The sequence below is a fragment of the Loxodonta africana genome, chromosome 3 (genome assembly GCF_030014295.1).
Source record: "Loxodonta africana isolate mLoxAfr1 chromosome 3, mLoxAfr1.hap2, whole genome shotgun sequence".
NCBI lineage: Eukaryota > Metazoa > Chordata > Mammalia > Proboscidea > Elephantidae > Loxodonta > Loxodonta africana.
The window spans coordinates 116,035,811-116,050,002 of NC_087344.1; the positions used below are offsets into that span (position 1 = coordinate 116,035,811).

Consider the following 14,192-nt stretch of genomic DNA (forward strand, 5'->3'; position numbering starts at 1 on the left):
AATGTTTAAATTGCTTCTTTAAATTATTTTTGCTGAATTCTCATAATGAGCTTGAATCACTGATGTCATAGTAAAGACTTTTATTTTGAAAAAGAATTTTTTGAACAAAATAAACAGGAAATGTAATTAAATATATGAAAGCAGTTAATGAAACTAACCAAAATATACAGTGTCTTAATAAAAGGCAGCAGCTGGTATAGAAGTTACTATGCTGGAATTGTCAAAGAAACTGAAAATAGCCTAGGAATTGCTATACTTAGAGAATATCTGAAAAAAATATAAGCAATGCCTTTGCAATATTGCCTGCAATAGATGAACTGGGTTTTCGTTATGCTTTGGAAATCTGGATATATAAGGAAACTTTCAGGGGTGCCAAGCCAACTTGGTTTAATCTAAATCGTAATCAGTAAGAGAAACATTTTAACTATTGTTTATATTTTTGTGAGATTTACATATAAATACATATTGTGACATAGAGTATTTCTTCTTTCACAGTGTTATTTCAGTGTCCTCCAAGTAAAATTTATGGCTGTAATTTATGATGATCACAGCTCGTGATCTGGCATTGGGTCATTCTATCATTTCTCCGGGAAATTTGAAGACACGATTTGTTTTTATGACTGCAGCTCTTGTTTTTGCTTCTTGAAATCTTTCACAGGCCTTTTGAAAGCTGATCATATCACACACAAATTTTTCTTCACAGTGTTTTCTATGTATTTCCTGAGCCCTAAAGAAAAAAGGAAAAAAAACACTTTTAAATGACTAAAAGAACAGCAATCAATTAAATTGTTAATAGTATTTAGATGTCTTCAAAATGTTGTTGTTAGTTGCTCTCGAGTTGATTCAGACTCATGGTGACCCCATGTGTGCAGAGCAGAACTGCTCCATAGGGTTTTCAAGGCTGCGACCTTTTGGAAGCAGATCACCGTGCCTGTCTTCCAAGGTGCCTCTGGGTGCGTTTGAATCACCAACCTTTCAGTTCATAGTAGAGTGCTTATCTAGCCTTCAAAATAGAAATATGCAAATGGGAAAAAGACAGAACTTAACTTATTGCATAGAGTTTTGCTGCGCCAATCAATAATATTCATATTGGACTAATATTTCTAAGATTTTTATTGGCTGGAGCTCAGAATTCTCACAATTTCTGGATAGAACCCTAAAGAGGCATCTAACTCAGTCTATGTCATGACTTGCAAAATTTCTACTTAAGTTTCCATAAATCCAAGCTTCTCCTAGGACTCCAAGTTAGAGAAAGGTACACCAGGTTACTCTGCCAAACCTGAAAATGTCACAGGCCTTAGGAGAAATCATTCATTCATCCTCATTCTTTCATTCAACAATTAAGCATAAAACATGAATGTATGTTTGGCACTATCCTTCACTGCCGGAAACGTAAATATGACATGATCTATAATGGTGAGACACTAATAGAAAAGAAAGACATACAAATATATAAATGAAGTATTATAACACTATAATAAAAACATTATATAATAAGACAGAGTGAAGCATGAGGAAAAATTGGTAGAGATTACATAGAGGGAATGGTGAGGTAGAAAAGGAAAAGCTTCAGAACTGAAATAATATAACCCTTTAGCTGAGCTTTAAAGATGGTATTTTCAAGCAGAAAGTGTGTATGGAGGAGGGTATTATTTTATGTAGCATAAAAGGCCAAGACAAAGGCAGAGAGGGTAGTACAGCTTGGTATGTTCTCAGAACTGACAATACTGTAAGAGTCTGGGTCAAACAGATCTAGAAAGGAGAACAGAAAACAGATAAGCTGGAGAAACAAACTCAGGCCAGATCATAAAGCACTTTATACGCATGGATGTATACTCTGAAATCTGGACTTGGGGAATGAAAGAGAGGCCTAATCCTAGAAAGAATTCTAGTTTCTGGTCCCTGTTACTCGGTAGGTAATGATGGCATTCACCAGGATAGGAAATGTGGGAAGAGCAACAACATGGGGTGAAAGATTAGAGTTCTGTTTTGGTCATGTTGAGTTTAGAGAGTCTGGCTATGCATGTGGTAATATCCAGTGAGTTGAGTATAGAGAAGGAATAGCTTGTGGTTGAGCGTACAGGTAGCGAAGTCATACTGCTTGGGTTTGAAATCCAGTTCTAGAACTTATTAACTGTAATTTTAGACAAGTTACTTAAGTTATCTTCACCTAATTTCCTATATCTTTAGAAAGAGGACAATCTAATTCATAGAGTTTAGTAAGGAGTAAATGAGTCGATACATTTAAATTACTTAGAAGAGTGCCTAGGATTTAATAATCACTCAGTGCTAGTTAGCTAATATGGGTTTGGAGCTCCAGTGGTTAGCATGGTGGAGGCAATTAAAGGAAAGGACTTCAGAGACACTGGACAGAATGGACAAAAGACTAGCTGAATTGAAGAATCCTGGAGCCTACGCTCCTGTTGCTGTAGAGTTGATTTCGATTCACAGCTACCCTACAGGACAGAGTAGAGGTGCCCCGTAGGGTTTCCAAGAATCAGCTAGTGGATTAGAACTGCAGACCTTTTGGTTAGCAGGCGATCTCTTAACCACTGCACCTGTCCAACCACGATTGAACCTACTGGTATTTGAAATCCCAGTGTCACAGTGTTATGGATTGAATTGTGTTCCCCCAAAATATGTGTTGTAAATCCTAACCTCTATTCCTGTGTTTAAGGGGCCCTGATGGCACACTGGTTAAGCGCTTGGCTGCTAACCAAAAAGCCGGTGGTTCAATTCCACTAGCGGCTCTATGGGAGAAAGATGTGGCAGTCTCCTTCCGTAAAGATTACAGCCTTGGAAACCCTATGAGGCAGTTCTACTCTGTCGAGTCCTATAGGATCACTATAAATCAGAATCGACTCGAAGGCAATGGGGTTTTGCCTGTGGTTATAATCCCATTCGGGAATGCATTGTTTTTGTTATGCTAATGAGACAGGATTAGTGTAAGGCATGTCTTGGGTCAATCTCTTTTGAGAAATAAAAGAGATTAAACGAGCAAGGAGAAGCAGAAATGGGGGAAGAGAGATGCCAAGCCGCATGAAGATCACCCAGGAGTAGAATCTCAAAGAGACAAGGACCTTCCTCCAGAGCCAGCAGAGAGAGAAAGAATTCCCCTAGAACCAGGCACCCTGAATTCGAGCTTCTAGCCTCCTAAACTGTAAGAAAATAAATGTCTATTTGTTAAAGCTGCCTACTTGTAGTATTTCTATTATAGCTGCACTAGATAACTAAGACACATGCTTCCAGCATCACAGCAACATGCAAGCCACCACAGTACGACAAACTGACAGATGAGTGGGTGAAGTATTTCTATATGAGCCTTAAAGACATATATTTACATAGTTTCAATGTTTAAAACTATGATTGATAAACATCAGTCTAATATCAGAAAATACTGTGTGAAAAACTTGGAAAGGTTTAAAAAAAAAAGATTACCACAGGTCATGTCTAGTGCACCCTTCATAGCTATCTGTGCCTTTCAATCTCTTTGAGCTATATAAAACGCGTGTAAATTGAGGACAACTATTACTAATGCAGATGATTCCTGTCTATAGGAATCTAAATACATTTTGCCCTGTGGGGTCACAATTGATTATTGCCCTGTGTGTATTGATGAGTTTTTCTCCTCTTTGTAGATTCATTTCAACATTTCTGACTGCCTCTAAACAGACAGATCCCAACTTATGACGTATTTGAGTTATGAAGAACCAAACATGACTTTTGGAGGAGTACATTTTATCATTAGTAATATGTACTACATACAATCATTCAATGTTGCAGCATGTAATATGCTGATATTATCATTCTCAGATGTTCACTGGCCTGGTATACAACAACATATAGAAAGTTGGGCAATGTTCAACTCTGACAACATATAGCAACTGAACTGCACACTCGCCCATCAGCCGTTACAACTCCAACTTCATTGTTTCAACACTGACACTGACTTCGTTGTAGACCAGGCCTACAGCATGATCTTATTCAGCATTTCATACCGTCAGAAGCATCAGTTGTTAATCAGAAGCCAAGCCGCTGAAGTTTCTCACACTGTAACTCCTGCACTGCTTATACCCTCAATAATGTGTCTAGCAAAAGAAGTTGTGCCACTATAAATTCTAAGCCAAAAAAAAGGTGAGGAACGCTCTAGACATAGATATAAAGAAGAAGATCACTAAGGCCTATAGTAATGGAAAGAAATCTGGCAAAATACCATGTGAGGGAGGACTGTCTCATTCGACCATTTCAACAATCATTAAGGATATAAGAATAGGCTTTGGAGGCACTTAAAGGAATGGTAGGGATAAATAGACAATTTTAGCAAAGACGAGGGGAGTGCCAATCCATGATATGGTGAAGCCATTGATGATCTGGGTAGAACACCAAATCCAGAAGAGGATTCTTATGGGTTTACCGATGATTCAAATGAAAGCATGCAGCCTTTTTGAAAACCTAAAGGAACAGCAAAGAGAAGACTACCAAGAGTACTTTAATGCCAACAAGTGCTGATTTCATCGCTTCAAACGCAGGTTTGGCTTACCTAACTTGGATATAGCTGGAGAAGCAGGAAGCACCTATGTTAAAACTGCCAAAAAATCCAAAGGTGGGCTGGTCAAGATAATACAAGATGAAGAATATCTACCAAAGCAGGTTTTCAACATGGACGAAACAGGTTTATTTTGGAAAAGGATGCCAAAAGGACCTATATTCACAAAGAGTTGAAGTCCATGCCTGGTTTCAAGGCATTTAAAGACTGAGTCACACTGCTGCCTGGATGAAATGCTGCTGGATTTAAATTAAAATCTTTTTTTTTTTTTTTTATTTAAAGTTCTGAAAACCCCCGAGCATTCAAAAATACTGACAAAAATAAACTTCCAGTGTATTCCAGAGATTACAGAGGTGACTTCAAAGCCTGGATGATGATTATGTTATTCTAAGGCTGGTTTTTAAATTGTTTCATCCCAGAAGTGTGCTCCTACTGCCTTGAAAAGAACATTCAAGATTCTGCTGCTACTTGATAATGCCCCAGAATATCCTCCTCACGTAGATGATCTAAAGCAAGATGTGAAAGCAGTGTGTCTACCTCCCAATACGATACCTGTGATTCAGTCTAGGGATCAAGGTGCACTTGCCACCTTCAAAGCATACTACCTATAGACAAATATGTTTGCTCAGGTAATAGCTGCAGCAGATGGAGGTACGAGAGTAACACTATGGGATATTTGGAAGAATTATAATATTCTTCAGTGTATCCTCAACATTGCATCTTCCTGGGAAGAAGGCAGGGGATATATAAAAAATTGATGAGTTATGTGAACACACTCCAAGCATTTGATCAGGATAATATGGTGGAAGAGATCAGTGGGAAAATCTTCCATATGGCAAGAATGCTCAGCTTAGGACTTGACATCGTCAGTGTGGAACAGCTCATAGATGGCAAAGAAGGGAAATTGACAGATCAAGACTTAATGGATTTTGCAGAGAAAAGAAATGCTGCTAAAAAAAATAAATAAAATAAAATAATGAGGAGGAGGAAGGAGAGAAGTTATCAAAAAAAATTTACAAGGAAAGGATTAGCTGAAGTTTTTTTCTAAACTAAAAGATCAGGGGCTTCAGTTGCTTGAAAACAAGGACCAAAACACTGATCGCTTTGCCAAAGTCAATAGATTCAGCAAGCAGTGAGTTGTTACTGTGATATATATGAAGAAAAAAAAGAAAAGGACCATACAGACAACTCTCTTAAATTTTCTGCCTAGAAACATCGTTCCTATTCCAAGGGATAATCCAGATGATCCAGAACCTTCCACAAGTGGAGTTATTACCACAACTGACAAAATGCCAATGTCATCCACCTCTTCATCATCACAGTAAAATTTTATGATTTGTATATTTTTTAATGTATGTATTAAAATATATCTGTAAGTTTATATGTAAATTTTCCAATCTCCAAAGATTAGATTTATAAAGATACTGATAATACAAGGCAATAATAATGAAAACTAAAAAAAAAGAGGTATTCTACTTACGTCAGAAATGACTTATGAAAGAGTTGTTGAAAAGGAACCCTGTCATAAGTCGAGGACTACTTGTATATTCATGCTCTTCGAATTCTCATCTGAACTGGTTGTAACATCTTAGTGCTTCCCGTATTAACCAATGAGTTAAATCTTCGATATATGTTGATTTTATATTTGTATAAATCATGGTTTTACCTTCTTGAAACAATATCATTTGACATCTGATAAAATTTAATATTTCTCTATGTAGGCTAGAATATTTTAAGAATCAAGGTTAATTTTCAGAGCTTCTACCTCCTAAATTTAGTTTAAAATAAAATAAAATAAATTTCATCATGAAACAATTCAAACATTATTGTATTTGTTTGAGACAGCTTTGCCCAAAGTGCTTTCCGAGGAAAATTAATTTTCTGAGACCTTTCTTGAGAAGAAGGTTCAGTGGTTAAACACGTGTTTAAAATGCAACATTTCTTTCTGGTAGATTCTTAATGGTCTTTGCCCTGAGATTGTCTACTGAGACTTAAAGGCCCTCTCTAATCCAGTTTCATGTTTATTAAGCAATCATACTTAAAACTACTCTCCGTCATAAACCTTCTTCTATAGCTAAAGCAATATTCACTACCCTTTCCTCCCCACTCCACTGTTGACTCTGAACTCTCCAATTGTGCTCATCCACTTCTCCCTTCCTCTTATGCTCTCCGCTCATCTCTCTGCTTTTCCAAAACCTAACAATTGCACCTATCCTACTTCTGCTTTTTCTAATAATTCAAATGTCTGCTTATTGTCATGGATTGAATTGTGTCCCTCAAAAAATATCTGTCAACTTAGCTGGGCCATGCATCCCAGTATTGTGTGATTATCCACCATTTTATGTGATTTCCCTATGTGTTATAAATGCTATCACTATGATGTAATGAGATGGATTAGTGGCAGTTATACTGATGAGGTCTACAAGATTAGGTAGTGTCTTAAGCCAATCTCTTTTGAGTTAGAGAGAAGCGAGCAGAGAGACGGGGACCGCATACCACCACGAAAGCAGCGCTGGGAACAGAGCACGTCCTTTAGACCTGAGGTTCCTGCGCTGAGATGCTCCCAGACCAGGGAAAGACTGATGCATCACAAGGATCTTCCTCCAGGACTAACACAGAAAAAGCCTTCCCCTGGAGCTGTCACCCTGGGTTTGGACCTGTAGCCTACTAAACTGAGAGAATAAATTTCTCTTTGTTAAAGCCATCCACTTTGGTATTTCTGTTACAGCAGCACTAGATGACTAACAAACTTATCTTTCTTACTAGTCTGTGTGAGAGCTTACAGAATCAAGAATATCTTATTTATCTTTGAGTGGGGAACAGGAGATAAGTGAAATGAATTAAAACTTTGGTTTTTAGTTAAGCCTTCTTTTTGAAGGTTTCCTAGATTATCCACGATTTTATTGGAATTTTCAGTTCTGTTTTTTCATAGTTCTTAATTATTGTTTTCATTGTTATTTAACTCTGGTGTTCTTACTGCCCCAGTGCCTTATCTTTCTAGTACATTTTCAGTTTTTTGAGGCCAAATGATCTTTATATCCTCACATCACCTGCCATAGTAATCTTGAATAGCTAGTAGTAAATTACCACTTGGATTATTTGAGTTGAAGGTAAGTATTGCTTAGTAGAAATACCAATGATTGCAGGAGGGAAAGAAAAAAAAAATGTGCAGAACAAATTCGTTGGCATGAAATACACACTTGTTTTAAGATGGACACCTGTTCTAGTGACTAGTGAAGCTAATTTTCATAGCTGTATTAATTATATTTGTCTATGCTTTTAATAATTCTGATTATATACCTCCATTATACAAATACTTAGAAAAACATGCATTATTCCTCATTCCAATTGCTTAAGTATTGAATATAAATACATAAAAAGTATTCAGTCTTCTCAGAAGGCTGTTATATAGCCATATGGGCTTATATACAACCATTACTAATTTTAAAACTGGTGTTTCTACCTATATCCTTCAATAAATATTTACAGATTAAATATAGCTAACTAAGTACTGCAGTTGGAGCTGAAATAGAAATATAAGCCAAATTGTTTTATAAAGAATCTCACAAGCTAACCACAATATAGTTCTTCTCATGATAACTGCTAGAATTGATGTTTAGGTAAAATGCTATGTGAACACCTCCAAATAAAAGGGACTAATTCAGACTGGAAGAGCAGTTAGAGTTTAAAATGGGGGTGACATTTGAGTTGGTTACTAAAGGATGGATAAAAAGATTTCGCCAATGATTGTGCAGTTTGCACACTGCATGGTGGGGGCAAAAAGGCTTGAACCCAGCCGCACCCAGTCAAGCATCAGGTGTAGCAGCATGTGTCCCTTAGAAGGAAAGAGTGCCTTTTCCTTCAAATAAAGGCACCAGTCCCTCACCAATGTGAATACCCAAGGGCATTTTAATTTACATGTTAATATAGATATTACACAATAATATACATATTTATGTGAGGAAAATAACAGTAACAGTATAGGCTTGTAGTGCCCTTGTGGAGTGCATTTTTGAGGAAAAATGAGACGGTATCAGTTAAATCATAGGAATAAGAAAGTGCATACTTAGGGGTAGGGAATGGTAAGTAGTTGATCTTGGAGCAAAGAGACAGTGCTATTAGGAGAAGAGGGAGGAGGTTATAGCAGAAAAATTTAGTGTGACTTGAGTCTAAAAAGATAGACTACAACAGACCATGATTTCTGAAACGCCATTCAGAGGAGGTTACATTTTATTCTGTGGGCAATTTCAAACATATTTAAGGGGAAATGACATGATCGGACCTTTATTTTAAAAGACTGTGGATTGAAGAAACAATGGAGAATGGAGATGGAGATCTCAGTTGGAAGGATAATGTGAGCACTTATGATAGAGTCTGACTTAGGATAGGAGAAAAGTGGGGTTGAAATGGAAGGACAGAAATAAAATGAATGGAATAGGGGAACATGTTGGCGATGAGAGAGACTGAGTTGTAAAAGACTCTGAGGTTTCTAGCACTGATCAAGAGGCTGATGACAATGCCATTTACTACAATAAGAACAATCATTAAGAAGAAGCAAGTTTTTTTGGATGAGGTGGGGGTAGGGGAGATAGAGGTATTTTGTCGTCTAACCTTTGGTAATATATTGGTATATAATTTGTTCTTTTTTTTTTTTCCTTTTCCCAAACTGGACTGTATCATGTTGTAACCCAAACATTGTTTATTAGATCTCAACATTTACTATGCAATATTCACATATAAAAACTTCTATGTCAAAACTGTACCTACCTAATTTCCTTCGTTTGTTTAAGTAATTCTTTTTGATATTTTTCCATGTTTAGTTTTTGCTGAACAATGTAGTGTTTCTCTCTTAAAACAGCTGCATCCTTTCTCAATTTGTCAGCTTTAATTATTCCTTGGGTGAAAAGAGTGTGCTCATTACTTAATTCCTGAATTAATAAACGGTCTGCAGCTTTTTGTTTCTTTACTTCTAGAAACTGAGTCCTCCTCTCTCTAACTTTTTCAATGTAGTCATATCTGTTCTGCCAACGATGGTGTAAACCCTTCTGAATCATCTCAGTATCTTTATAATCTCGTTGTTGTGCAGCACATTTTTTCTTAGATAGAGTTTCATTAATGGTTCGCCTAACTATTCCTTTGGCAACTTGTGCCCTGGTTACAGCCGTTAACTTTTTTTTATGGCTTTCATATTTCTTTTGTTCTGAGTAATACTTATCAATATCACAGAGTGCTTGGAGTTTTATACCACTTCTCTGTGTTATAAAAAACTCTTTTCTTACATTCCTCTCCGACTCTGTGTCACTTTTAATTATTGGTTTTTGATGAATGGCAGAAAATGGCTGGACATATGTAGGAAAAGTTTCTTGTTTTCGCTCTTTCAATACTGCAGCATCCTTCCATGACTCTGAAGTACATATTGGTAGTTTGGACACTGTTATCTTAAAACTGGCATCCAGTTCTTCATCCTCAATTTCATCTTCAGATTCCTTCTGACCTGCGTCACACAGCAGATAAATATTATATATTATACAAGAGTTAAGCAGTTTATTTTCTGTCCCAATTTTTTTGAAAGCAACATTAATAAAGCTGATAAAAAACCGTTATTTGCTCTCTTAAGAAGCACTTTTTCCCAACTCATATCCCTTTTCAGGTTGTGATTTAATAACGATTTGGGGAAAAAAATTGCCATTGAAACATTTTAACACAGAAATGCACTGCATCTGATACCTATATTTCCGGCATTATCTCTCAGTTATTTAACTTGCTCTGATTCAATAACAGCATCTTATCTCTACATAGTACTTAAGTCATATATATTATTTTTTATCTCGTATTTGCAAAGGGACTTTGTAATCAGTTTTACCCATTTTTTTTTAACTTTGGTTAAAATTGATTTTCTCTACTTTAGACACACGAAGAAACTTGATCTCAATCTCCTTTGTTATTATGTGTGGCCATGTAACTAAGTCCTCTCCAGTGGAGTGTAAGTAGAAGCGATGGTCTAAGAATTTTTTTTATTTTTATTTTTTATTGTTCTTTAGATGAAGGTTTACAGAGCAAATTAGTTTCTCATTAAACAATACACATATCGTTTTGTTATATTGGTTGCCAATCCCATAACATGTCAACACTCTCCCCTTCTTGACCTTGGATTCCCCATTATCGGCTTTTCTGTCCCCTCTTGCCTTCTCATCCTTGCCCCTGGACTAGTGCGCCCATTTAGTCTCATTTTGTTTTATTGTTGTTAGGTGCCGTTGAGTCAGTTCCGACTCATAGCAACCCTATGCACAACAGAACGAAACACTGCTCGACCCTGAGCCATCCTTACAATCGTTGTTATGCTTGAACTGATTGTTGCAGCCACTGTGTCAATCCACCTCCTTGAGGGTCTTCCTCTTTTCTGCTGACCTGGTACTTTGCCAAGCATGATGTCCTTCTCCAGGGACTCATCCCTCCTGACAACATGTCCAAAGTATGTAAGACGCAGTCTCGCCATCCTTGCTTCTAAGGAACATTCTGGTTGTACGACTTCTAAGACAGATTTGTTCATTCTTTTGGCAGTCCGCGGTATATTCAATATTCTTTGCCAACACCACGATTCAAAGGTGTCAGTTCTTCTTCGGTCTTCCTTATTCATTGTCCAGCTTTCACATGCATATGATGTGACTGAAAATACCATGGCTTGGGTCAGACACACCTTTAGTCTTCAAGGTGACATCTTTGCTCTTCAACACTTTAAAGAAGTCCTTTGCAGCATATTTACGCAATGCAATGCGTCTTTTGATTTCTTGACTGCTCTTTCCATGGCTGTTGATTGTGGATTCAAGTAAAATGAAATCCTTGACAACTTCAATCTTTTCTCCATTTACCATTATGTTGCTCATTGGTCTAGTTGTAAAGATTTTTCTTTTCTTCATGTTGAGGTGCAATCCATACTGAAGGCTGAGGTCTTTGATCTTCATTAGTAAGTGCTTCAAGTCCTTTTCACTTTCAGCAAGCAAGGTTGTGTCATCTGCATAATGCAGGTTGTTAATGAGTTTTCCTCCAATCCTGATGCCCCATTCTTCTTCATATAGTCTAGATTCTAGTATTATTTGCTCATCATACAGACTGAATAGGTATGGTGAAAGAATACAACCTTGATGCACACCTTTTCTGACCTTAAACCAATCCGTATCCCCTTGCTCTGTCCGAACAATGGCTGGTGATGGTGAGCATTTCCTCAAGTGTCTATTGGCCACCTGAATGCTTCTTTAGTGAAGTGTCTGTTCATGTCCTTTGACCACTTTTAAATTGGATTATTTGTCTTTTTGTTGTAGTTTTTTTTTTTGTAGAGGTGTTAGATTTTCCTATAGATGTTTGAGATTGGACCTTTCCTGGATTTGTCATAGCCAAAACTTTAACCCAGTCTGTAGGTTCTGTTTTTCCTCTTTTGCTGAAGTCTTTTGATGGGCTTAAGTGTTTGGGTCCAAAGAAAGACACTAGAGATACAGAGGAACAAAAGGCAGTTACAGGTCTAGAGTAGATAGGGAGTGGTCTAGAGCAATGACTTGAAAAGGTACACTTCTGTATCTTGATTTTATGTACAAACCATGGCATAGGAAAATTGACCAAGAATAAAAGTCCAAGGGTAGAAAACACAATACCAGTGAGTGACCAGTATAAACAGGCTTGCTCCTGAATTTTTTTTTAATGATTTTTTATTTTGTTAAATAAAAACAGCAAATTAAGTTCCCATTTGACAATTTTTACACAAAATTGTTCAGTAACATTAGTTACATTTTTCACAATGTGTCAACATTCTCATTAATTGTGCCCTGGTTATTCCATTTCCAGCGCTCTGGTTTCCCTGTCCCCTTGTCTTCTTATTTTTGCTATAGAGTAACTGTTGACATTTTGGTCTCAGATAGACCGTGTTTTAATGGAGTTTTTTGTGTGCCAATTTGTTATTTAGCTAATAGGTGACCTCAGGGGATGGTTTCAGTTCAGGTTTTAAAGAGTATCTTAGGGCAACAGTTTCAGGGAGTCCTCCAGTCTCAACTGGTCCAGTAAGTCTGAACTTTTTAAGAATTTGAGTTCTGTTCGCAATTTTATCCCATTCTGTCTGGGTCCATCTATTGTGGTCCTGATCAGAAGGGTCAGTAGTGGTAGCCAGGTAGCATCTAGTTCTTCTTGTCTCAGGGCTGAATATTTTAATGTATGTAAATCTTGCCTCCTCAGTGAAACTGAAAACTTTTTAAGGACAGAGGTTCAACTTTATTATGTATGCTAACTACACACATTTCGTTGCCGATTTGAGATGTTTCTCATTGATTGGTTGAACATAGTACCATTAGCAATTTTATAAGTCTCCTAATTTCCTTATATTTCCAGGATCTCTGCTTCAAGACATCACTCAGTGCTAGGAGATTTATCTTCCTAAAATAGGGTTTTAATCATGTCATGGCCTTCTAACCAAACAAAGCAAAACAAAACCTTCATGGTTCTCCACCTATAGGATGAAAGATATTTTCAAAATTTAACCTAGCATCCTATATTAGAGGAAATAGCTTCGTTTTGTTCCGTATACATGCATAGCATCTTACCATTTTTGGGCCTTTGCTGATGTTATTTTATATTTTGTCTAGTATATTGTTTTTGCCACTGGCACTTATTCAAATTCTATCCATTCTTCAAAGTCTCTTTACATATTGCCTTTCCTTATTCTTTAAATAAGAAATGATTTTTTTTTTCTGAATTCTTGTATCAGTTCCTTCCTTACAGAACTTATTATGTTCCACTTATATTAAAGTTCCAGTAGTTCTTAGCTTAGCTACAAAACTAAATTAGATATAAGCTCCTAGGAGTAGGACTCATGTTTCCTTTGATCTCACATTCCTAACTCCCAGCCTAGTATGTGGCCCAGATTAGGGTTTTGTTTGGGGGTGTGTGTGTGTGTGTGTGTATGTTTGGGGGGGAGGATTATTTAAATAGTAGATGCCCAATAAGTATGTATTTGTTGGAGAAAGAGTAGATGAATGAATGAGTGATTTTTTTGCTCAAGAGCAATATCCCTTATCTTGTGGCTAAAAATTTAGAATTTAGAGCCAGCGTGGCTGCATTCAAATCCTAGCTCTATCACTTACTGTGTGGTCTAGGCAAGTTATTTAACTCTCTGAGCATCAGTTTGCCTACTGTAAGACAGAGATAATAGTGCCTAACTTGTAGGGTTCCTAAAAAATTAAGTGAGATAATAAAATATAAAATGCCTGACAAAGTTTGCATGTTAGGATTAGAACCAAACCAAAAACTCATTGCCATTGAGTCGATTCCAACTTAAAGCGACCCTATAGGATAGAGTAGAACTTCCCCATAGAGTTTCCAAGGGGTGCCAGGTGGATTCAAACTGCTGACCTTTTGGTTAGCAGCCATAGCTCTTAAGCACTATACCACCAGAGTTTCCAAATATTAGAACAATGCCTGACATATCAAATAAAGTAAATAAAATAAAAAAAACAAGTTCTATATATTTTTTTTCATTTTACTTGATATGTAAAATGAACATCTTATCTCAATTCCGTCAATCACATAATGTTGAAATAGCAATATATTTTAGAACTGAATGGGGAAAACACAGCAAAGCACTTTGGCCATACCCCTCAATTTT

At 36.8% G+C, this 14,192-nt stretch overlaps 1 protein-coding gene across 2 annotated transcripts in view; it reads right to left on the reverse strand.

Moving 5' to 3' along the window:
• Positions 1–570: 570 nt before the first annotated feature.
• The window catches only part of LRRIQ3 (leucine rich repeats and IQ motif containing 3), a 154,074-nt gene continuing 140,452 nt past the window's right edge, over positions 571–14,192 (reverse strand). Inside the window, exons 6-7 of one of the 2 annotated variants that reach the window (XM_003411133.2) lie at positions 9,314–10,040; positions 571–727 (exon numbers count right to left, since the gene is read on the reverse strand). In XM_003411133.2, coding sequence (XP_003411181.1) covers positions 571–727; positions 9,314–10,040 — 884 coding nt within the window. The remainder of the gene's footprint in view (positions 728–9,313; positions 10,041–14,192) is intronic. The other variant, XM_023549474.2, reaches the window with a different exon arrangement.